This window comes from Rhododendron vialii, chromosome 8a (assembly GCF_030253575.1).
Source record: "Rhododendron vialii isolate Sample 1 chromosome 8a, ASM3025357v1".
Classification (NCBI taxonomy): domain Eukaryota; kingdom Viridiplantae; phylum Streptophyta; class Magnoliopsida; order Ericales; family Ericaceae; genus Rhododendron; species Rhododendron vialii.
The window spans coordinates 18,004,939-18,030,914 of NC_080564.1; the positions used below are offsets into that span (position 1 = coordinate 18,004,939).

A 25,976-nucleotide genomic window follows, 5' to 3' on the forward strand; every position below is an offset into this window, starting at 1 on the left:
GCGAGACGGGTTTACACCAACAAACAAGGCAACAATCTGATTAGTCAGCACTCCAAACGTCTCCTCCATCCGCTGCTCAAGTTGTTGAAACCTCTCTTTCATTCATGCTTCTCATTGATAAGTACCAAATAATACATATTCTTGGTGCTTAAGTCATCTAGTATGTCGTGTTTATACATATATATTTTCGTTTTTTTGCGATATTGCACATAAGGTAGATTTTTGTGTATTTCAGGTAATTTGTATAAATAAGGTGTGTTTGAATGCTAAGGAATGATCCGAGTGCAACCAAGTACTCAAGGCCACGTGCCACCCCCATTGTGGTGCTCGAAAAGATGGTTTGGAGGTTGCTTGGGACGCCCAAGGTTCAAGGAAATTGAAGGAGAAGTGAGGATTTTGCCAAAGCTACTCATCTTCCGACTAGTTGAGGGTAGAATTGTCATATCTTTTGATGTACAAAGTACTTTTGATCCAAACCACTTGCGTTAGAAAAGTAGATTCAACAAGCTTTCCAATGGTCCAAAGAACACCCAAATCGGATTTTGGGAGTGTCTGGAGCGAGCTCGCGAAGTTGCCCAAAAAATCTGTCAAACGGGTACTGGTACTGGCCAATTCCCAGTACCAGTACTGGGTGTCCAGAGATCATTTTTTTCAGCCCGTTGAAGCCTGGTACTAGTATTGAGGATTTCCAGTACCGGTACTACATGGAAAAATCTACAGATTTTTGAAACTTTTTCAACCTTCCATTTATGGAAAGTTTCCACTTATAGAATATTTTTGGGATATTTTGGGGGACTTTTTGGTCCTTTGTAACTTAACTTTAGGGCCCTATATATATGGCTTGTATGCCATTTATGGAAGGGATGGCCATTAGTTAGATTTAGGTCAAAATCTTTCTTGCTTTCCTAGAGAACTCCATTAATGTCCTTCAAGCTTTCTTAGCTATTTCCTTCAAGAACACTTGTAAGTTTTAGTTGTTTGTTAATTTTCTAAGTATTAAAGTTGTAGCTACGTTTCGGATCCTTAGTAATATCAAGTTTATTTCAGTTTTTATCGGTTAAATCTTTTGGCTCATTTTCATACCATGCTTAGTTTTAGTTCAATGTGTGAGTAGTTCTTAGGCTTGGTCATGGGGTGATCTCCTTCCCATAGCTTAGTTGCTTTAATGGGGTTTTTTTTATAAATTGATCATGGCCTTAGCAAGGAGAAGGCTTAACCTCTAATTTTCGGCCAAACCAAAGGGCTAATACCTTCTTTGACCGTGTGTTGCCTGGAGTTTCAACCTTCGGCTTGCACATGGGGCTTAAGACTTTTAACACTCCCGTCGTTTGATTTAAATGTCTTCCAAAAGAGATTAAGTCATTTCCGAGCTAATGCCATGATTATGCTCGACTTTTAACGTTGAGTGCTTCGGGTTAAGATTGTCTACGTCTTGACTTGAAGTTGTTAGAAAGAAACGGTTAAATTAGCTAAGTCATCGGGCGTTTTTAGCCCCTAGACCTTGTCGCCTGTTTTTACCAAGTACAAACCACTTTTCTAATCTTTTTACCATAGTTTTCCACCTTTTAAAGTAAAACCAAGTTGACCGTCTTAAACACCGAAATCCACCATATAAAACCTACAATCCGATTAAACTATCTCTAATTCCCTGTGGTACGATATTGGTCTTACCGGTTTATTATGCTATCGATGATCTAGCCCTACGCTTGGGGTTTTCCAACCTTATATTTGAAGGCGAGGTTGTGGCGTAAGCACTCGTGCAACTTTGCTTCGATCATACACATATTCAGCAACAACATAACGACCATAACGAACCCATTGTCGCGCCATGATCCGGAATTGAGGGCAAGTTCTGATACCAATTGATGCAGGAAGGTGTGTTGGAAAAGAAGGACACTTAACAAGGACAATCACGGATAAGTATGAACATGTACTCCCTCTACGAACACACAATATTGAGAAAACTTCTCAAATTTTGTTAATCATTCATAAACAACTAACTTGCCCTAAGACTTACAACTCAATTTATAATAATGTAAAAATAGTATAAAGGAAATAAAATTATTACCAAGCAATCTAATTCTTGGAGAATAAGAAATTAACGAAAATAGAAAAAGCAAATTAGGGAACTGATTATTCTATGCTACATATCCTAAATTATAATATTCCTAACAAAATAGTAAAAACTCAAAATAATGCGTAATTAATATATATCCTTAATATTCTGGCTACATCAATGGACCCCATGAGCTTGTTTGTTTGTTTGTGCACGTAGCAAAATTGCAATAGGTTAGTCCATTAAATAATTCTCCATCCATCTTAATTCTTTGGTTCTTTTTGGGAGTTCGTATCATTTTTTAATTTATTATATTAAGTACTTTCTCCGTCCCAAAAAGAATGATAATTTTTGAAATTTGTGTCATTTTTTATTAATCATATCTTTCAATCTATAATGTTTTTTAAGAGTTTGAAAACTTTGTATAATAGAACTATTTGAAAACTATCAAACAAGATTCATATTGCATATTTTTTGAGATTCATATTGAAAGATATAAAAAAATGAAATTTGGCACAAATATAAAAAAATTGTCATTCAATTTGGAATAGAGTGAGTAATCTATAAGTAGGTGCTTTGAAAATTTTGTTTAAAATAACTAATCAAGATACTAAAAGTATTATCAATTAAAAAATATAATCAAAATTTTATCCTGTTAAAAATAAAACGAAGGATCAAAAAATGTAGACGGACGGATTGCAGAAACGCACCCTTAGATTTGGGAAATTATTTTCATTTATTTTTCTATTCGAAAAAATTTCACGTTGTCCGCCGCGTGGACTAACCATTACTCCAATTTTGGAAAGGATTACAAAAAGCTTATCATATGTCAACGTGTCGCCACGGACTTCAAAATGCTACAAGCACAGCTATTAAATGGCAAATGCTACACGTGTGCATCACTTTCGCAAAACAAAACCCGATTCAAAGCTTCCGGAGTTATGGTCCACCCAAATCCACCCCTCATCATTCGTTAATCAATCAACATCCTCCTCCGCCTCCTCCTCCTCCTCCCGGCAACTCTACTCTTACCTCATCGAATTTCCATTATCCAAAACTATCTACATACCAATTTTGATCCCTGCACAAAGTTGGAGAGGGAATATGGAGGCCAGGTTTGGGTCATTCAGGCACAGCTTCGCGGAGAAGAGGGAGAGGGAGAGGTTTCTCCCTCCCAAGGGTTGGCACTCCGACCTTGACGGCTTTCCGAACACCCAAGGGACGGGGGAGAATTCCTGGTCCCGTTCGGGTCGGTGGGTCCGTGCCAAATTCGCCGGGTCGTGGGGGAAGTTGCGGGGGGTTTGTGTCACGGCTTGGGAGATGGGTCGATCCGACCCAAGAAAGATCGTGTTCTCGGCCAAGATGGGTCTTGCTCTGATGCTCATATCTCTCTTGATTTTCCTCAAGGAACCTGTCAAGGATCTCGGCACCCACTATGTTTGGGCTATTCTTACTGTCGTCGTTGTGTTTGAATTCAGCATTGGTATGGTAATTTCTCGCCTTTTTTAATGCTGTGATTTTAAAATCTCTTTTCCATGGGTAGGAAAATGTTTTACAAGTATTTCTCGGAAGCAGTAGTTTTTTTTAACCCAGGTGTTTGAGCTAGCTTGTGCACGTAAACTAATACCGGGGAACATCAACGGCCGGGCAAACCTGGAGAGGCCCCAAAGGGATAGATAACACTGGGGAGGTTTTGAAACTGATACCCTAGAAGAGAGCAAACCGTAAAATCACATACCTTGATCGACCACCACACCAAGCCCTTCGGGTTTTCTTGGAGGAGTATATCAAACTAGAGAAAAGGTGTGTTTCTGGAAAATTAAATGGACTACAGGCTAATGGAAGTACTTAAGTTGTTTTTGCTATATCGTATTTTAGTTGATGTAAGTGAGAAGAATGACCTGCCTAGAAATTTGTGAAAACATGGGTTTAGTCTATTTACTCTAGCGAAAATGCACCCAAGCTACATGAGAAAGTCCACCAAACAAGAGAAACAAGCCCCATACATGACGGGGAATAAACAATCGGTTTTGTCTTTGATGAAGCATTATGTGGCACGAAGTTCAAGTAGGTTTGAATTTGGATTTTAGTTGGTCCTAATCCCAATTCTAGAGGAGGGATTGCGTCAATGTAAATTTGAAGCCACCAAAAGCAGCATTGTACTTTGCTTCATATTCTTGGAATGATATGATTCGTTAGCTATCCATTGGATTTCTAACCTTGATATCAGTGGTGGCATAAGTATCCCTAATATGTTGTGCCTATGCAATGCATCTGCTTTAAAGTATTCCTTAACTGATACGTTGAAGACTGGTTGCTAATTTTATTAGATAGATGAGATCAGTTGTTGAATTTTTGGAAGAGAGGAAAATTACTGAAATTCATGGGGGCAATTCTGGTATAGAAAGTGCGGTAAATAGTTTCGCAATAAGGGAATAACAAACTAGTATTCTCCTTAAAGACAAATGTTGATAAGATATGCGCATCCAATAGTGGGAGACAACCAAGGAGATTTGTTCTAGAAGATATATTCTGTCAATGAAAATATAAATATGTGCACACATGGTTGATGTGGCTTGACACAAGTGATGGCTTTTTCCGGCCTCGGATGTTGTGCCACTCTGTCCCATAATTACTGTTTCTGTGATGTTTTTGGAGCTCTGTTTTGATGCTTTTTGGCATCCGTTTTTTGATAAGCAGCTTTTACCATTCCTTCAGTTGCCATAGATGCACATTCGATGAAAAAGTTTCAAATTCTGGTTTACCAGTCTGGTGAATAATTGGTGGTTAGTAGCTATCTATTCATCTAATCGAATAGTACATTCAGGATTTTGTATCGTCGTCTCTCCTCGACGGTTAAATGGAACATAAGCCATCATCGAGGAGTACGCTGTAATTCATGACGTTGCTATCAATTTATTTGATGTTCTGGTTGATTGGTGATAACTCAGGTCTTGGAAAAATAGAATAGAATTTAAATCCTAGTGTTCCCAGTATTTGGTATTTTAATATCACAACCATCAGTTGACCGATCTGGCTCTCATTTTTTATTAACAAGATTCTTTCTTTCTTCGTGTGCAAAGCTCATTGTTTGGCTGTTTAAACATGCCCTGTCCTATTAGTAGGGTATGGCAAGAAAGCGATATGGAAATGCCCATTGAATAATATGTAGGGCACGGACACCGGGAAGAAGTAACATATCATGGTGCAAGCATTTTTTTTGGTAGCTTTGATAGTATGTCTAACATTATAAAAGTATACAACGCTCGGCATATGTTTTGTCGAGCAAAAAAAATGTTTTGGTAGCTTTGATAGTATGTCTAACATTATAAAAGTATACAACGCTCAGCATATGTTTTGCCAAGCAAAAAAAAAAATGCTCAACATGCCAGTTACATAGTAAAACACTAGCACTCTCCCTTGTTACTTCTTTTTCTGTATAGAACCATGCTATGCTACTGGTACAGACAATCTGTGCATCTGTGCACAGATTGTGCACAGATTTTGTGGTGGGGTCCACCATGGGTCCCACACAAATGATCCGAGCCGTTCATTAAATGTAGAATATTTTTTCAAGAGTCCCTGCAAAAAATCAGTTCAATCTAATACCTATAAGTGCTCGATCCAATCATCTAAATTTTCATTCAGATTTCCGAGTAATGAAAAGTTAGATGATTAGATCAAGCACCTATAGGTATTGGATTGAGCTGATTTTTTACAAGAACCCTTGAAAAAATGTTTTACATTTAATGAACGGCTCGGATCATTTGTGTGGGACCCATGGTGAGCCCCACCACAAAATCTGTGCACAATCTGTGCACAGATTGTATGTACCAGTAGCATTTCGGTTCTGTATAACTGTCTATGCGCCTATCATTGTCTCTACATTGCAACGTTTTTTTTTTTTGTCTTTCAGAAAAATTGAAACATGCATGGTGGTTTGATGGACTCTGGGAGTATAGTACATTGGGCATTTTTGACATCATGGTATACACAGACGGGGTTTCCAAGTTGAACGCCTGAATTTTTTTCCTTTTTTGTTTTTTTCGTGTGCATGGTTTGGTGTAATTACAAATGACTAAACAGCTTAGCCAAACTTTATAGGTGAAGACCGACGACTTCTGGTATGTTTGTACAAGTAACTGTCCTGTCATTTATCTCAGCATATCCTTGTTTCACTGATGCTTGTTTTCTGCATATTTTCTTTCGATCCAACAGATGATTTATGTGCATGCATAGTATCATTGTATCAATTTCGTTGTGTAGTTTTGATGGGATAAGTTCTTCCTCAGGTGCAACGCTTAGCAAAGGATTTAATCGTGGACTGGGGACATTATCGGCTGGAGGGCTTGCTCTCAGCATGGCAGAGCTTTCTCAATTGGCAGGAGAGTGGGAAGAAGCAGTTATTGTTGCCAGCATATTTATCACTGGTCTGATTGTGCAGTCAGTATTCTTTTTTTCAGATTTTTGTATTTTGAGTAGTCTATTTCATTTGAATTCTTTTCTCACTTCCATTTTATGTGGTTTTCTAGGGTTCATTATCACTTATGCCAAACTTTACCCCACTATGAAGCCGTACGAATATGGATTCCGAGTATTCTTGATAACATATTGTTTCATAATGGTATCTGGGTATAGAACGAGAGAATTCATACACACAGCCGTAACCCGATTCTTGCTCATTGTTCTGGGTGCTGCTGTCTGTTTAGTAGTTAATATATGCATTTACCCTATCTGGGCTGGCGAGGATCTGCACAGTTTGGTGGCACAAAATTTCATGGGCATTGCGAATTCCTTGGAAGGTTGACAAAAATTTCCCTAGACAATTATTTGATTTCTGGGGAAAATTTCCTCCAGTAACGTTGTCATTTTATTGTTGTTATTCTGTTGAAATTGAGGAAATTCTTTGAACCTCTCTCCAGGTTGTGTTGATGGGTATTTAAAATGTGTTGAATATGTAAAAGTTCCTTCGAAAATTCTCACTTACCAAGCTTCTGATGACCCACTGTATAGTGGTTACAGAGAAGCTGTGCAATCTACTAGCCAAGAGGATGCTCTGGTATTCTTTTAAAATGGTTCTGCTCTGTATTTAATTGCCGGTGATGGATCAACTTCTTGTTTGTTTACCCATTTGCTTAACTGCAGGTAGGATTTGCTATTTGGGAGCCACCTCATGGTCCTTACAAAATGCTTAAATATCCATGGAGAAACTATGTAAAAGTGAGTGGTGCACTGAGACATTGTGCGTTCACGGTCATGGCATTGCATGGTTGTATACTCTCAGAAATACAGGTGGCCATTCTTTTTCCATATGTAGTTTCATTTTACAGCTGTTTCCTGTAGAAGTAGATATAAATGATTTTTCACGCCTGATGCCTTTAATGATTTGCATTGTCGAACAAGTACTTGGGGAAAAGCTAAATTGTTTTTGCTACTGTGGGAAACCACTATTCAGAACTAATCTCTGTGCTCTGGTGTACCTCCCTAGGTTTTAATACAGCCTTTTTCTTTTTTGTTTTTTCAGTTGATGGTGTGGCCCTTAGTTGGCCAACTATTTTTTCCAGCACTCATATTTTGTTTTTCTTATTGAGTTATTTGCTCCAGCTTCTACTTCATGAAATGTATACGACAGTCGAAACTTGTAAGTTGTAACTAGGTGTGGCAAATTAAACCCAGACCCATTAATAAACCCAAACCCACCCACTAAAAAATAGACCCAACCCAACCCAACCCATTTATTAGTTGGGTTAGAATAGGTCCAAACCTAGTTAACTCATTTATTAGTTGGGTCTAAAATTGGATCAACTTAAATGACAAGTCATGAAAATAACCCACCAAAGAAAAATAGAGTTGAACGGGAGTCATCTTCTCCGACCGCATCAGATCCATGACTTACGTACTCCATTGTCCTTCAACCGAATGGAGTGATTCTTCAATGGGAAGCTCTCTCTCTCTCTCTCTCTCTCTCTCTCTCTCTCTCTCTCTCTCTCTCTCTCTCTGTGTGTAAATTTATTTGGATTTCTCTGGATGTTTATGTTATTGCTGTTTATGTTATTGCTCATCTTAAGCCTCCTGAAGAGCGTTCATTTTCAGAGTGCATTTTCCTCGTATATATGTGGTATTTAGTTCTGCATATCGTACATACTACATAGTTATCCGACCTAAGACGGCTTGGGGCTTCCAGCAAGAGAGAAATCAATCTGTTCTCTTTCTTCCATAAATCCCTCCAAAGATCCAAGATCCAAACTAAACCAATTTTACTTGAGATCATTTCGTTTGGGAATCAGTTTTCGAACAGTTTGGTCTGGAAATACCTTTACTAGAAACTGATTTACTCCACGAGATCTTACCCACAATTCAAGGTGTCTGAATTTAGTGGAAAACTAGCTTTTAGTATTTGCTGGCTGGGTTCAAGTCTTTTTTTTTTCTTTTCATTTTTTGCCTAAAAAAAGAGGATAGATTTATGAGGCCATGGATTTGGTCATTTTAATGTGTAGGGGTAGTATGGCCGTTTTAATGAACATGGTAGGATGGTAATTAAGTGTACATGGGTAATTTGGTCATTTTAGTATATAGGAATAGAGAGGTGCTATTCACACAGACAAATGGGGCACAGATCGTGCACAGATCTCGATGTGGGGCCCACTACGGGTCCCACACAAATGATCCGAGCCGTTCATTAAATTTGAAACATTTTTTCAAGGGCTCCCGCAAAAAAGCAATTCAATCCGATACCTAGAAATACTCGATCTAATCATCTAACTTTTCATTCAACTTTGAACTTGAATGAAAACTTATATGATTATATCGAGTACTTATAGGTATCGAATTGATTTTTCACAAGAGCCTTTGAAAAAATGTTTTAAATCTAATGAACGCCTCGGATTTTTGGTGTGGGACCCGTGGTGGGCCCCACATCGGGATCTGTGCACGCTTTGTCTGTGTCAACAGACTTACGCATAGGAATAATATGGTAATTTTTAGTGTACAAGGTTATTTTAGTTATTCAGATATACAAGGGTAATATGGTCATTTTAGTGTATATGGGAATTTTAGTCATTTTAATATATATATATATATATCGGGATGGTTCAAGGGACACCCAAAAAAACACTCCAAATCTCAATCTCATAGTTCCCGATCAAATTTTTATGATCCGAACCGTTCAATGTGTGCAGAATGTGATTTGAGAGTGCCCGCTAGAAATTAGCAAAAAAAATGACCGGGAAAGACTTAATTTGAGCAGTTTTTATTTGAACCGTTCAAAAAAAAACTGTTCGAAACTGTTCGGATCAAGCCCTTACCGGTCATTTTTTTTGCTGATTTCTCGCGAGTACCCTTAAAATCACGTTTTGATCACATTGAGCGGCTCGGATCATCAAAATTTGATCGGGAACTATGAGGTGTTTTTTTAGGTGTTTTTTTGGGTGTCCCCGGAACCGTCCCGTATATATATATATATATATATATATAATTGGGCTAATGAGCGGATCGGGTTTGATTTTAAATAAATGGGTTGGGTATGAGTAATTGGGCTCATAACTAATAGGTTCTAAATGGGTCATTGACCCATTAAAGACCCAACCCACTTACAACTTATCTAATTTGGCCCAAACCCACCCATTTGACACCCCTAGTTGTAACTCTCCCGTTCGACCCGATTCCATGCTGCAGATTGCGAGATATCTAATTTTTTTGTAGAAACAAGTGAATAACTGTTTCTACCTTATGTAAGGAGTAAAGTGTCAGGCAGCTTCCTTGAGGGATCCTACGCAGTTAGTCAACAATTCAAGCAGTACATACATTCTCTGCTACCAAATATTCTTCTGTTATCCGTGGCACTTACATCCAAAGCTGGATGTGGTTAGTCAACAATTCAAGCAGTACATACATTCTCTGCTACCAAATATTCTTCTGTTATCCGTGGCACTTACATCCAAAGCTAGATGTGGTCCTAAAATTGCGGGGAAGTGCAACAAGCTTGTTTACCATAGTAGAGATGAATGTGCTTCTAGTTTTCCACAATATAGACTTTGATATACAGTATAAGCATGGTACATTGTTTTTCTTATGTTTTCTTCTTCTAGAACCCTTTACAAAGTAACTTATGGTATCAGTACTTGTATGTAGGCTCCACCTGAAAAAAGACGGGTCTTCCGAAGTGAACTTGAACGAGTTGGCAATGCAGGGGCTATTGTGTTACGCGAGCTTGGGAACAAACTAGAAAACATGGAGAAATTAGGTACAGTAGACATACTGTGCGAAGTACACGAAGCGGTAGAGGAGTTGCAAAAAAAGGTTGATCAGAAGTCATACCTCCTTGTTCATGCGGAGAGCTGGGAAATCGGAAGCCAGTCAAAGGAGTTCCAACACCCCCAAGATTTTCCAATCTTGGATGTGTACAATGATGAAAACAAGTTGAATAAATGGAAGTCGTGCAATGCAGCCGTGGTTGATCAGGGATCGCTTCCCATGTCAAGGAGTTGGGATGCTTGGAATGTTAACATGGGCATCAACTTCATCCCACCTGATGCAGTGCCAGAAGGAGAGTCAAAGACGTATGAAAACGCCAGTTCGTTGGCTTTGGTGACATTTACTTCCTTACTTATTGAGTTTGTGGCAAGGCTTCAAAATCTTGTTGATGCGTTTGAGGAACTAAGTGAGAAAGCGAATTTTAAAGATCCGGTTGAGCAACCACCAACAGCTGAGGCATTAGGGTTTTGGACTAAGCTAATTGGGCGTTTGAGGTTTGGGACGAAAGAGGGGCAGTTGCTTGGATAGGAGTAAATCTATTTCATGCACATATGAGTTAGAGGAAATCAGAAAACCTAGGAAAGGTATTAACTTGGGGGCACAAAGTTGTGGCAATTCTACTTATGTCTCAGAATTTCGTTTCGATGATGATTGTACTTTATTGTCTGCCTGTAATACGCTAATTCGGCTGAATAACTGGAAAAAAAAAAATATGATTTGTGTGACGAACTCTGATGCCTATGAGGAGTTATCCTGGAGGGGGAAATGGAGGGAACTAGCAAAGTGATGGGAGTGGAGAGCAGATTCGATTTAACGACAGTTCTGAATTGAATGGTTAAGTATATATGACGCTAGGAATAAGAAGCAAATTCCACTGATGTATTACTACAACTGAAGCTATACTATATATGGATGTTTTGAAATAATTTACTAAGGCCCCGTTCCGCTTTCTCCAAAAATTTTTTTTTTCAAAAAGAAGATAATTTCAAACTCAAATATAACGAAAATAAAAAATAATTTTTTAATTTTTTTTCACCATCAAACAAAATTCATATTAATAAAAAATTTATTTACGTAAATACATATTTTTGACCTTGAAATTTACTTTCTTTTTCAAAAATTCACTTTTTGAAAAAGTGGAACAACCTCTAACGTCTCTATATGATATTTATTGTATTCATTGAATTTCTTTTTTTTCAATAATGCTAGGATTACTCCTCTGAGCCACTCCCTCAACCACTCCTGCTTTTAGTTAAGTTGGCATCCCAACTCAGCCCAGTTTAAATAAGAAAAAGAAAAAAAGAGCTAAAATCAAAATACGACCAGACCAGACCAACACCACCACCGCGATCCCCGACGACCGCTACCACCATAGCTCCGTTACCGACCAACAAATCTGACATGGAGCTCCGCCATCAACTAAAGCCGGGGCTTCAGATCCGTGGACAAGAACAAGCACGGGTCACCCCGTCAAGTGGGTCCCATCCATAGACCCACGGAACACTCTCTCTCCCTAAACTTGCCTCTGTTCTCTTCCTGCCAATACACATTAAACACCACTGGTTCTCAAAACCCATTCAGGCATCATTTGGGTTTGTTTGGGCTAGTGCCATCACTTTCTCGGGAAAACTCTTCAGTGGGTCGTGATTTTGCCGGCAAAATGTGCTCGGCAATTTATTCGCTGACGATGGACGGGAGTGTGGGGGTCCACGAAGAGTTCCGTGGGTCCATGGATGGGACCCACCTGACGGGTGACTCGTGCTTGTACTTGGTCTTGTCCACGGATCCGAAGCCCCAGGTGGACGGCGGAGCTTCATGACAGATTTGTTGGTCATCGGCGGAGCTCCGGTGGAACTCGCTCATGGTGGTAGCTGTTGGGAAATTCGAATTGCGTCTGCATCCCCAACAGTAGCGGTGCGTGGCGGTTGGTGTTGGTCTGGTCGTCGTCTGAACCCACCCCCCTCGTTTTGAACCACTTGAATGTATTTTGATTTTAGCTGCTTCTTTCTGTTTTTTTCTTTTTTAACTGGGCCGAGTTGGGCATGCCAACACAGCAGGAGTGGTTGGGAGAGTGGCTCAGAGGAGTGACCTTTGTTCTTTTTTTTCATTCGGGGTACTCTTGTCCATATTCCATGGTCACGGAGGAGCGAGGAAATAGCCTGCAGATATGAAGAGCAATTTTGTTCATCCTCGGCGAATGTATGCTCATTTTGTGTCCTAATTTGCTGATTGAAACTGTTCAATTTTTTCATATGAGGGTATGCTCATTCTGTGTCCCAATTTGCTAATCGAAATTGTTCAATTTTTCATATTTATTTGTTAGGAGATCATGATAAAATTTAGCTCAATCGAGGATCAGTAAGTACTTTATTGAGGAGTTTGTTTATTTTCATTCCAATTCTTGATTGAAAAATTGAATTGTTAGATTGAGCACTCGCCAATATTTGATTAAGCTGAATTTTTGTTTAGTCTCCTAACAATTGAATTCAAATAAAATGAGCAGTTCCAATTATCGTAGTAAGACACGGAATTAGCATACCCTCGCGAGGGTAGACAAAATTGCTCTCACAGATATGGGGTAAGATTGCGTACATCTTACCCTTCTATGGAGTATGAATGTGAAAACAACCTCTCCTAATATGAATTTGAGATGATTTTTTGAGAATTAGAATTGCATTAATTGCCCGTACTCAGTTCATGAGGTGGTGGTTTCAAATTCCCTTCCCCTTGGTTTAGAGTAGAACCGGGATTTCCTTGTGAAAAAAAAAAAAAATTTCTGGAACTTGGTGTACAATACAGTACATTGGAGGCTTGTACTTCAGATTTTATTAGTCATGGATAAAAAAGGACACGAGTTCATTGAAGCGTTGACATGAGAGAAGATAAATGCACCCAATTTATAAAAAGATTGACATTAGATCTAATGAGGTAAAATGTCGATTCGCTTGAAAAATCGAAGGCACCCAATTTATTTCAATGTTTTTTAAGTCTCCAACAACATGAAACTAATATTTTTTTTAAGTATTTGACAACTGTTAGAAAATGGCTATGATATTCACATGAAAAATCAATCTTTTTATAACAGATGACAAAACAGGTTTGATTGCTAACTGCCAGTGTCAAGAATTTTTTTTATTGAATATAGAAAATGATACTAAATGCTTGAAGACGTACTATGAAGATATTACTGGACTTTGGAATATGAGATTTGGACATATAAATTTTCAGGGACTAAAATTTAGTATCCTTGCCTTCCGCTACTCATCGATGCGTTTCAATTTTGTGCAGCATGCCTCTTGGTTTAGAAAAGGCTTTCCAAGAGATGCAAAAGCCCTTGAAGTTGCCCTTGGAGTGTTTATTCACACTGATGTGTGTTGATGAATCGATGTGTAATTTCCTCAGCAAGAATAGATATTTTCTCACCATTATTGATGATTTTAACCGAGAAACATTGGTCTTTTTCTCTGAAATATAAAAGTCTGAAGTTCAATTGTTTTCAAAAAAGTTCAAGGTGCTTGTTGTTAAGCAAAGTGGTTATGTATAAAAGCCTTGAGATAGGGAGGCAAATTCACATCAAAAGACTTGAATGAATTTTGCAAAGGAAATAGCATTTGTCGTCCTCTAACAATTAATGTATTTCTTAGTATATCACTACAAAAATTTTGTTTTGCATCATTTTATTAATGGTATGGAAACCTTTCTTTGCTAATAAAAAAACAATAATGTATTCCCTGCAACAAAAATGGTGTTACTGCAACGAAAAATCGTCCAATTCTTAACATTGCTAGATAGATGTTGAAGAGCAAGATAATGTCCAAGACCAGACATACAATTTGGAGGTAGATTTGTGAGCAGACTCACGGAATTTGGACACCAACTAATAACTATGGCACACTTGAAGTACCCAACAGAATTCTCTGGTATAAATTATAAAAGGTACACTTCATTTCAACTTGTTTTGTTAATTATCTAGCAATCTCCAGCTTGTTGGATATAATGATAATGCTTGGGCGGGAGGACTTACATGATCAAAAGAGTGCCACCACCTTTTTATTTGTGGATAGGTACCCACTGCCGCGCGGCAGGGGCCCACACCACTATTTCGATCCTCCCTTGAAGACTCGCAATACTCATCACGGCACATCACTTCGAGAGATACCCACTGCAGCGTATCTTTTAATTTTGTAGTCGCTACTTGATTTTAGGAATCATAAAGATGAGTTTATATTGGTACCTTCGCTTAAAATGGTGGTAAAGAGTTACCCTTTCACACCATCCAAATGCATTGTTAAGGTAGCCATCTTCATGTAATTCATCTTTAGGACATCTTGCTTCAGGTTGTCTGTGGTGAACTATTATCATCCTATCCTTTTGCTTGTTGATACTTATGCATGCAAGATGCACTTTGTTGTGCTAAAAATAAAATAACACAATAGATACGCAGTCGCTGGAGATGATCTAAACCATTGAGCTACCCTGGCAAGTGAGAAGACATAATTTCAAATACATTTCTCTACTCATTAATGTACACGTATCAACACTTTCTTACAGGAAATTGTGAGAAAAATTGGATTTTGGTGCATTGCAGACTGATTATGAAGACATGGCTATGGTTGGGTTGGGAGCAATGCAAGATTATATGTGCAATGCAAGATTTTGATAACGTACCTAGAACAGGTTGGGACATATAAGATTATATGTGCACTTTTGTTAATGTATTACCAAATATAAGGCAAGAACACGGATTGTGACATATATAAACTTATATGCACTTTTTCAACATGTAGAGAACATATTTGGCATGGTACAAAGTTTAGATATACAAATATAATATTATATGTGCTTGTGTTGGCAAAAAATACTTTCCAGATATCAATAGATAACCTTCTATATCTCAGATTTATCTTCGTTTGTTATAACGTATAGTGGACAGATTGAGACATAAAATTATATTTGCACTTTTATTGATGTAGTACCAAACATAAAATAAAGAACGCAAATTGGGACAGATAATCTTATATGTTAAGGTATAGTGGGTCCAAGAAAGGAAGGGCTCAAAATAGGGGGAAAAAAAGAAAGAAATTTTTGTCACACATACAACGTTGTATGTTAAGGGGTGATGGGATCAAGAAGGGAGGTGCTCAAAACATGAATAAAAAAAGAAAATAATTTTTTTTGTCACACATGTAACGTTATATGTTGGCGTGGTGGTGATGGAGGTGGAGTGGTGATGGTGGCGGAGGTGGTGGTGTTGGGAAAAAAAAAGAAAAGAGTCATTTTTGTCACACATATAACGTTATATGTTGGTGTGGTGGTGGAGTGGTGGTGGTGGCGGACGTGGTGGGTGTAGTGGTGGTGGTTATGTGATGGCAACAAGATCGAAAAAAATAGAAAATATATATTTTTTGCATAAGCCAAACAAAGCCCTTGTTTCTTTTACATAGAATAGTTTTGTCATTAAAATTATTAGTGAACTAGAAGGGTTAAGAACTTTAGAAGTGGAGTAATGGAGTTAGAAACATGCTATAATGGATCTCCCAAAAATTCTCCCATCAAACCATTATCGATACTCTCAAAGTCCAGAAGCTAGGGATACGGGGAAAAAGGTGTTTATGCACCATTCTTCGCCCAATCCAAAAGTTGACCTTTACTTCTTTGATTTAGGCCTGTTGGACGTTTATAAGAAATTAAAACGGCAAAGACATTTTGATTTAACCTCTTTCAATAACTTGAGTACGAGATAGGGAGATAAGCTCACGCTATTGATAGGAAGTTCAGCAACAAATCCAAAGTCAGCCTCTCAATATTTTGTGGCTAGATTTGGACTACCCAAGTATCTTAGTTGGGTAAGAAGCAGGAGATCCAGGGGTTAGACAAATGGGCACCATTTAAGTCTGGAAAGTTTGATTCTTACGTTCTTTACCAAGTTATTCAGCTCTTCTCTTGATTATCATGATCAAATGGCTAATTTTGCCGTACATTAATTGTTGTCCACCAAGAGCAGCCCTCAAATATCTAATCAACTGCGCCCTATCTTAGCAGATTTACCTCTCGAGTGATGCACTTATCCATGCAACCAAACATTTAAGAGAGAGCTCTTATCCATGCAACCTAATATGTAAGTGTACATACAGTGCTGAATATTATGTTATGCATCCAAACTGCATTAGTAACTGATGAAGCCGCATTTCCTCCTAAGCAAAGTCTATGTAGACATGACATAATGCAGGGTACAGAAGGTTCTCAGCAGCAGGGATTGAAGTTTTGATATTTACAAGGGAAAAATAGTATTGTCCTCAACTCGGAAGATCCACACCTCCAAATGATGGAAGACTGTTGAAACTGTGTGGCTTGACACAATCTGATTGTGCCCACCCAATTTTCTGGTTCACATTGTCATATACAATCAACTGTCCACGAAGCGAGATGTCTGCAAAAGGTAGTACGGTTCAGAAGAAGATGAAAATGGGAAAACAAATGTTGAACATGAAATCCCATGTTAAAAGGAATTGGAAGGAGCAGAGTTTGTTCCTATTATGGTCATTATCACGACAAAATAAAAATAAGTAAATACGCAAAAAGGAAACAAGGAGAAAAAAGTACTTCTGTAGTCTTGTTTGTAATAGAGCAAAATAGATAAACCAATATGATATTTCAACCTGATCTGGACACACGTTGGACAAACCCCGTGGTGTCTCATAGATTGTAATTGTCATATTTTTATCTGGATACACGAAGGAAGCCTTGGACACACGTCTGCTAGCCAAACACGTAGTAAGACACTTTTGATTTTTTTGACATTGAAAGAGTACACCTTGTATAGTACACTGTTAATGGACTATAATAGAGTCATTAGTTAGCAGGCATTGATTTCCCTGGTGGTGGCACCCTTGTGGTGTTATATGCCACTTTTGGGAACTAGCCTTGGTATCCCCACTCTCCCCTCTCTCAAAAATTTAGTCATAACTTTAGTTGTTTGTGGTTTCATTTTCATATATGTGTATGTTATCAACATGGTATGTAAGAATATTTATTTGTTGTATCCCATCCGTGTCCGCACTCATGACCATACTTTTTGCAGTTCCGAATTAGTGTGCCGCCGAGGGTTGTGGGGCCCACCCCTACTCATGCTTCAGTGCACCAGTTTCGTTCTCTTAGGCAGCTCTATTTTCAAATCCCAGGTTATGTGTCTGAGCCAATAAAGGTTCAGTTAACCTTAGTCCAACATTGTTTCATGTTACCTTTTAGTAAAGGCCAAGCTGGGGTCTTAGCCAAAACTTGTGGATGGAAAACCAATAAGAATGTAAACATATTGAGGGAATAATGCAGTACCTCCAAGTATAACAGTAGACCCATCATGTACTTTGCTTCCATCAAGGATACCCAAGCACACATTGCCTTTTTTCTGTAGCAACATGAGCCTCATCACATTGTGCTTTCGCAACTTGAGATATTGGAAGTAAAAGAGCTAGAAATGCTTACGCTCATGATCAAGTAACCCTCCGGCAAGATACGAAGCTTTCTAGAGACGATCCACCACTGGCTTCCGAATTGAAGAATCAAAGGTTTAAAAAATTGCTTGACATCTGAAACAGAGCTGCAGTCATACAGATGCACACTTTTGGTCAATTGAAACAGCCAAACCCAAAGCAATGTAATTGAATTATGCTGCCCTATGCTCGTAGGGTACCTTATTGGGAATTTAAATCGCCAACAAACAGGCAATGTCGAGTCGGATGGATCCTGGACGAGACCTTTGCTAGAAACATCTCCAAGCTATAATCAATAAATATGAGACATTTGAAATAGTGGGAGTAACCTAAATGAAGCGATTCATGACTAATCCGATCAGAGATATCTGTAGAATACTTACAGAAACAAGAAAATCAGAATACGCTTGTTTTGTGAAGTATGTGTAAGAACTTCCACTATCGAAAACTACCCGAGCTAGTCCATTGTCCTGACCACCGAAACTGAGTTTCCTATGTCCATAACTCATTCTGATGACCTCTGTCTGATAAAAGTTCCTGAATGGAAGACATAAAAGACAATAAAAGGTGAGAAATTAAAATATGCTTCGGAACAGAGTTCCACATGTCAGCAACTGCAAGATGCATATGGGTATTGCAACATTATGGCAAGATGATGACACAAGTCACACAAATAAGAAAAAATCAAGGATAAGAAACAACTAAAGAAATGATAATTAAAATCGGGACCAGCAGAAAATTTTAATTGTTACCAACGGAATAAACAAAAACATCCAGAAATGAAGGCAAGCGAAAAAGCTGCAGGATAAGAATTTAAAAAAAAAAATGCGCTATGTTTCTCAGTCATGTGAAAATCCTGAAAACTTAATTTCTCTCTATTTGCAACCATTTACACAAGTTATTATCTGGAACTCATTTCTATCTACTTTTTTCTTTCATTTCAAAAAAGTTCACTATTCCAACCTACCTTTCCACATATGAAAAACTTGCAATTAAGCATCTGTCAATAGTTAACAACAAGACATATAAAGGCCAAATAAGAAAGCGTCTTATAGTTCTACGCTCACGTGGAAGGACTGTTAAGCAGGGGGACCCATGCCATTTGCCTGTAATGCACAAAGCCGTCACCAAAGAACATATATCCACCACCTCCTGCATCAGTGGTGAGACAATGGCCTATAACATTGTTAATGATTCCTTGACTTGCCAATTGAGAAGGTAAGCTGACTTTAGCCCGGCTAAGGCCAAGAATCCCATCCGTCGCTGCCAACGCATTTAGGAGGAATCCTTGCTGGTCATATGCACATCTGACAAATAAAATCAAAAAGCGAAAAAACTTAGGCGTTGATACGTATTCACACACCTCACATATGGAGTTAATTACATAAGTAAGAAGATGGACAAAGAAAATAATACACAGAGAGAGAGAGAGAGAGAGAGAGAGAGAGAGACATACCCAAAAACAACACTTGACTTTGTAAATGATCCATTCGCAACCATTAGATGGAGATCATCCCTGGCAAGTACCCCCATGGAGGAGCTTTGGTCGGCATATTCTAGTTCGTAATCACACTGATGACATGTCTCGCAATCTCCAGTCTTCTGATTTCTCTGAACTTCAACACACAATGAATCCTTGGAAGGTATGATTTTTCCTTTTCTGGGATTATACAAAGGGTGCGGTCCCTGCGTAAATTTTTGCTTATTTCTAGTGACCTTCACAGGAATTAATTATGTAAAATGTTTTCACTTGTAGTCCATAATTTTTCTTTTAGCTCTCCATCATGTGCTATTTTGAGCTTTGTCATTGTGGGGCTTCACTTTGTTAATATGATTACCATAAACCCAAAAAAAACAGACAGAGAGAGAGAGAGAGAGAGAGCAATCAATGTAAAACATTCTTAAACTCAGTAACAGGAACCCTGAGAAAACTTGAACTGCTGAAGAGCTCATAGCAACCATGCATTAGTGGATTACCTTAGCACAACTTACGCATGGAGCATCACATTGGATCCATGTTAAGTCACTCCCAGTATCAATGTCGACATAATACGGTTTTGGAGGACTTCCCAAAAGCATGTATGTGAAATATAATCTGTACCAAGATGAAGTATGAAATCAAAATGCATAACAAAGTGATGGCTAAAATATTAGAGCTATGGTTGAGCTTTAACAATAAATTTTCCATCAAAATCATGCGAAAGGGCATAACATGGTTGTACGATCAGTCACTATCTAGGAATGATGGCAGACCCTCAATCCTGATAAGTTGTCTAGTTTCATTTACTCCCTCCGTCCCATAATGTTTATCCGGTCCGCAAAACGAGGACGTAAAAATAATACAATTTTTGCAAGAAAAATTTAAATTTTTTTCAACAATTCACTAGATATCGATGAGTTCTTTTAATTTATGAAAAAAGTTTGCATTTTTTCTTGAAAGAAATGCATTATTTTTTAGTCTTCGTTTTGCGGACTGGACAAACATTTGGGGACGGAGGTAGTATATTTTATGGGGATCAACGTGCTGTGCATATATCTTCTGAAATGATCGGCATTAGTCAAATCTGTATGTGTTTAAATGTTAAGGGATTAGTACAGTTGGTCATTAAGTGATCAACAAGCGGATAAAGTAATAGTGACTTGGCTTCCAGTAATTTTCAGGTCACTAGTTTCAAGGTTGTGCTTTGTCATAGTTACTTGTGATTCTGTCTACTAGCCGGTTTAATTATTCACTGTGCAATAGAGATAAAGAGATTGGTTTTCCTAAGATTCTGGCTTTCCTTTCTCCTTATGAGTCTATGGCAAAGAAGCGGAGACACTAGCAACTAGGAAAGAAAAACAGTCACTCAAGATTATAAGCAGGAAGCTTCCATTCCTGTTGGTACAACCTCTTTTGTCATGTGTCAGGGATGTTGGACATGTTCCTTGAACAAAAGAAATTTGACATTTTTAATACCCTAATCTCAAGTCTGATTCCTACAAAGACACGCCAAAATATTGGGTCCCAGAGGAACAATATAGTAATCACATTTCAAATCTGAGGAAAAGGGTGGTTTTCCTTCTTTTTCTGTTTATAATGTGGTTAAAGTTAGTTATTGGATGATTAACTAGCGGATTGATATGAGAACATTCTAAATAGCCACAAAGTGTTTTTGTGTTACACTAACTGAATTTGGATGAATAGTCGGTTTTCGTTTTATCTTTTCTCCCACCTTCATAAGAATAAAGAATAGGCATTTCCCCTTATCCTTAGAATTTTCTGAAAGGTAACTATCTCATTTTCATATAGATATTTATATAGAGTCTTTGAAAAAGACTTCCCTTTCTATAAGAAAATAAAAAAGAAAAGGAAAGGAGCAATGCACTCTTGATAGAACAAGAGGCTCTCTTACTTTCCAAAAATTTCATTACAAGGTAAGGAAGATAAAATACGAGCTTGTTTTATAGCAATAGTAATTAATCGTGGGCGTTTCATCGTTCCTGAACCAGCAAGGGAAGCTACTGGCAACCCATCACCTTCCTTTAGTCAAACAAGTCAATGGAAAAAATTCCCCCAGCATCTCAAGTTCTTAGGTGACGTCAGTCCAGTTACGGGTTACAGGTAAGCTCGTGAATGCCTTAGCGAAACTTGAGTTCCTACCTATTGAAAACTTTCCAGTGAGTGAAGCTAGATGAGGAGCCTCTTTAGAATAGGTGCTCCACCATATAATGAATTGATCCCTCTTGTTCGAGCGCATGCTATTCTTTTGCACGCTGGAGTGACGTCTTCTGGTCTAAGGCTAGCAACTACCGCCGTGTAAAGATCAACTTCTACTGCTAGTAATGACAGCTTCCTTAGTTCACTTGGAGCAAGTGTTGGACAGTCAAGAGGACGAGAGCACACCACTCCCCGAGCGGTGCACTCCCTATTAAATTACCTTTTAGCACTCCCTTTAAAATCCTATTACAGACGTTTAAGATACTTCCTGGTGAGGGAGGTTATGTTTTCTATTCAATCCGAAGCTTAAAAAACATAATTGTAGCTCTGTATCCAATCGTCCGAATATCAGGTAAAACACAAGATAGTTTTGGCTTTAACTTTCATGTGGAGAAGTTATGCTTCATGGACTCGACTCGCATACGGGAGTTGCGTGGAAGTATATAGTGAAGTGTGAGATTCATCTGATTTTCATCTTAGTTTTATTTCTTGGAATAAATAGTCTTTATTCGGTGCCAAAGTGTAGGAGTTCTATAGATACTAAACTGAATTCAAATAGCACGGTATGCTTGTTAGTTGAATGTCCAACTAAACATAACGGACACAAATTTCCAAAATTGATCAGTGTCGAGTGGCTAACAAGGCTGTTTTGTGCATTTGGAAAAGCCTGTGAAACAAAGAGGAGAGGTTGGTTGTCTTAGCCTATTTGTGGCTTTTCAGGACCCTCAACATGATCTGACGACAAGACTTCAAAACTTACATTAGAACAAATTAGAACACATGATAATCGGGCATCTGGGCCAACTTATGTACCTCGACTAATCTCTCACATTACCCTAACGTTGATTTTTGCTGCTGATGGAAGTCAAACCTACGAGCTCGAGATGGTAAGTTACCTGTTGTCATGCTCCCACTCGACCAATATTACCATAACAACCTTCCCTTGTCTTAATGACTACATCGAAATGCTAATTTGGTCAAGACTACATTTAAATATGTCCCCCATTATCCTCTTTTAAACTGCATTTAATACTGGCCCGTTGGGTTAATAAAAGATCGAACTCCAGTTAGAAAACTTTTAAATGTTCTTTCCCAGTTTGGGAACATAGTGCGATCCTCTATCCAACCATGCTTATTTTCTAGCCCCAAAATTTCCTTTCACATTTGCATGCCTGGTTACTTTTTCATAGTTCTAAAACTGGTTACTTTTTCATAGTTCTAAAAAGTTTTCATCATACATATTAAGAACTGGTTAAAAGCATGAGAACGTTAGGCACTGAATTGAAGGCAGAAACAAGGAAAACACATACCCATCTGGAAATATATTACCCCTCACAGGTAAAATCGCAGCTGAATGGATCGAACCCAATTGGGCTTTCTCTTCGAGACCGGTTGGATCGTCCAACTGCGCAGCCAAATTCACTGAATCTTTCCTCACAAACCTCCCACCCAATTTAAGCTGAACATCTCCTTTTGCCATCTGTCTAGAAGTACCCAATTTCGGGTACAGAGGAAAGACGAAGGAACTGGGTCCTCGATCATCATCATTAGAATTAGAATCGCGTAATTCGAAGAGGGCATTCGGAGATGCGTAAAAACACAAAATTAGAGCAGCAAGAGAGATACCCAGAAGACCCAGAAGGAACCTAGGGTTGCCGAAGTGGGATATTCTGAGTGAGAGTTGACGTGGGGGATTTGGCAGTGATCGGGTGGGAATTGGTGATTGTTGAGAAAGTTGGGAGTCTGGTTGGCTGGGTTGAGGTGGGGTTGGAGGTGAGTCGGAGAGCGTGAAGGCGGTAATGGTTTTGCCTAGAGAAGGGTTATCAGCCGGGGGGAGAGTGATGATGACAAATCCTTTCAGTTGAGGAGACTGGCCGGACTCCATCTATCTCTCTCTCTCTCTCTCTCTCTTAGAAAGAGAAAGCATGAAGAAGATGAAACGGGAACCAAATCCAAAGAATAGATTTCCCTCTCTATACATGACTTGAAGAAGACTTTCTCTATCTTGAAATAGTCAATGACCCGACCCGCACATCATAGTAGAGTTAGGCTCCATTTCAGAAATTTTTTTAAAAAATTAGCAGCTTATTTCATATTTTTAAATTTAAAAATAATATAAATAAAAAATATTTTTTTAATTTGTTTTGCATCGTATAAAAGATCTCGATGGGATATTTCAAACACTATCCATATTATATATTTTTAGATTTCAATAAATCTATAATTTTTGAGCTTAAAATTACCTTATTAAAAAATAAAGACTTTTTTTCGTTTCCCGAACGGAGCCTTAGTTTTTATTTTATTTTAAAACCAGGGTAGATTTTAGTGCAGAAGAAAGAGGTGGTGACTGGTGAGGAGAGGAGCAAAGAATTTTAGGAAAAATAACAGAACAGTAGAAAAGTGGCAAAATAATGCCATACTCATGGCACCAAGATTTGAAACTCCATAATCGTGTTAAGATGAAGAGTAATTATAATGGAATAGAGTATATTCGGGCATGCATCACCTAAGCTGGGGACGTTTATTGTTCTTTTTTTAAAGCTAAAGCAATTCGATTCCTACAATCTGAATATGTGCAACATGCCAACAGTTGAATTGGGTTGGGTTCTTCAAGTGTAGTGATTTGCTCCTGTAGGAAAAACAATGTGGAAAATAAATCTCCACCATTGATTAATTTCTGAAATTTACAATTTGGACAGGATTTACATGAAATGAAATTACAAAATTTGAAACATAAAACTTAAACTGTGAAGAGGTAATAGAAATTGCAAATCGAGACCCGTATTACACCACGGTGCCCTTAAGACAAATTTATCGTCTCACCGTGCTGGAGGTTGTATCGGTATTCGTCTCCCAGGATTGACTTGGTTCTCACTTGGTCGTCAGAGTACTGTCTTAGACTGCCCGTCGAACAAACTTGTACCCCTCTCTCTCTCTCTCTCTCTCTCTCTCTCTCTCTCTCAAAAAGAACATGTGTTGGCAAAGAAGAAAGAGAAGTTGTTTGATGTATTGAAACAAAGGAGTAGGACTCCTTCTATATAGTTATAGGAGGAGCCAATTCAATCCATACAAAATTTAATAGGGGAGTCTCTTAATTCAATATAGAATATTCAATATGTGGAATTAAATTTGGGATATTCAATTTTTTTTTAAAAAAAAACTGATTCAGCCATTAACTCCAAGATCAATCGTGCACAACTGATTCCGTAACTGGACCATCCACATGCGAATGGTTCAGACCCAATAAAGCACAATCAATTCCACACCAACATAGGTCAAACCACAAACCTCGAACTACAAGTTGCAGGCCCATGATTGAGCTTCAGCCCCAGCCCAGGTCTAATTTAGTTATTTGCTGACGGCGCGCGTACGTCCCTTGGCTTTTTCTATTCCCATAATAAGACAATTCTCAATTCACACTTAAAATAAATTTTGTTCATATTTAGGCTCACCAAAATATTCGAACAAATCTACCATTATGAGACCCTATGCCATGTGGAAAGAAAGTCCCACATCGGTGGGTAAAAAGGAGTTGATGCAATATATAATAAGTTTCAATCAGCTAATGTATAACTTGAGGTTAACCTTTTTGAGCCACGTGGTTAGACGAATGGTTAACAGGTCAGCTGGGGCGGATCGTTACAGTTGGTATCAGAGCACAACCCTGGTCTACATGGTGCGGGCCACCTCTAGAATCTGGTACAAGCACACATATTGTGTTGTACAAAGCTAAATGTCACACCATGGCCACTAGGGGAAGGTTGTTAGGCCAATGCAATGAGGACGTTGCATCATAAGGTGGGACGATTGTGAGACCTCATGACATGTGGAAAGGAAGTCCCACATCGGTGGGTAAAAAGGAGTTTCCGACTAGTTACTGTATAACTTAAGGTTAACCTTTTGAGACATGTGGTTAGGCGGATGATTAGCAGGTCAGCTGGCGCAAGTCGTTACATTAACAATTCCCCACTGCTTCGTTTGCTCCGATGTAATGGAATAACGCCCCAAGCGTAGGGCCTAAAACGTCTGTTGAAGCATAATAAACCGGAAATCCGGGATCGTACCCAAGGGAATAATTATATGGCTTGCTCGGATTTGTAGATGCAAGTAGGGGCTTTCGGCTTTAAGACAACCAACTTTGTTTTACTTTAACGGTGGAAATAAAAGGCTAAATTTAAAAAAAGAATTAACTAGAGAAAAGATAGGCTAGGTCTAGGAATTATTAACACCCAAGACCCGAGCTAAATCACACTCGTCACCCAATTACACAATTTAAGATACTCGGTTAAAGTTCTCAAATCGGAAAATAAAATGATTTGAGAACCAAGCTAGCTCTAGAATTCATTTGGCAAATACCTCGTGCGAAAGAGCTCTAAACATCATGTGTGGTGGGTAGGCGAAGCTCCCACCTACACATGATCAAAGAGGTTAACACCTCGGTAATTTGACAAACAAATCCGAACCCCACATCAATTTTCAA

The 25,976-nt window shown here is 38.5% G+C and overlaps 2 protein-coding genes across 4 annotated transcripts; one reads left to right on the forward strand and one right to left on the reverse strand.

Moving 5' to 3' along the window:
• The first annotated feature begins 2,962 nt into the window (after positions 1-2,962).
• Positions 2,963-11,038, forward strand: LOC131335691 (aluminum-activated malate transporter 9-like). Of its 2 annotated transcripts, XM_058371165.1 has the most exons (6): positions 2,963-3,539; positions 6,349-6,486; positions 6,589-6,858; positions 6,979-7,115; positions 7,202-7,348; positions 10,187-11,038. In XM_058371165.1, exons 1-6 carry the CDS (start codon positions 3,161-3,163, stop codon positions 10,835-10,837), a joined length of 1,722 nt encoding a protein of 573 aa, XP_058227148.1. In that variant the 5' UTR covers positions 2,963-3,160; the 3' UTR covers positions 10,838-11,038. The 2 variants fall into 2 exon arrangements, with proteins under 2 accessions (XP_058227148.1, XP_058227147.1); XM_058371164.1 differs by having other exon boundaries at positions 2,968-3,539; positions 6,349-6,858.
• A 5,342-nt stretch (positions 11,039-16,380) lies between these two features.
• LOC131335692 (aspartyl protease APCB1) lies at positions 16,381-23,472 on the reverse strand. Of its 2 annotated transcripts, XM_058371167.1 has the most exons (9): positions 22,807-23,472; positions 19,777-19,894; positions 19,256-19,485; positions 18,867-19,106; positions 18,183-18,336; positions 18,000-18,085; positions 17,792-17,906; positions 17,642-17,714; positions 16,381-16,739 (listed from the first exon to the last, which is right to left on the reverse strand). In XM_058371167.1, exons 1-9 carry the CDS (start codon positions 23,379-23,381, stop codon positions 16,606-16,608), a joined length of 1,725 nt encoding a protein of 574 aa, XP_058227150.1. In that variant the 5' UTR covers positions 23,382-23,472; the 3' UTR covers positions 16,381-16,605. The 2 variants fall into 2 exon arrangements, with proteins under 2 accessions (XP_058227150.1, XP_058227149.1); XM_058371166.1 differs by having other exon boundaries at positions 17,792-18,085.
• Positions 23,473-25,976: the final 2,504 nt, after the last annotated feature.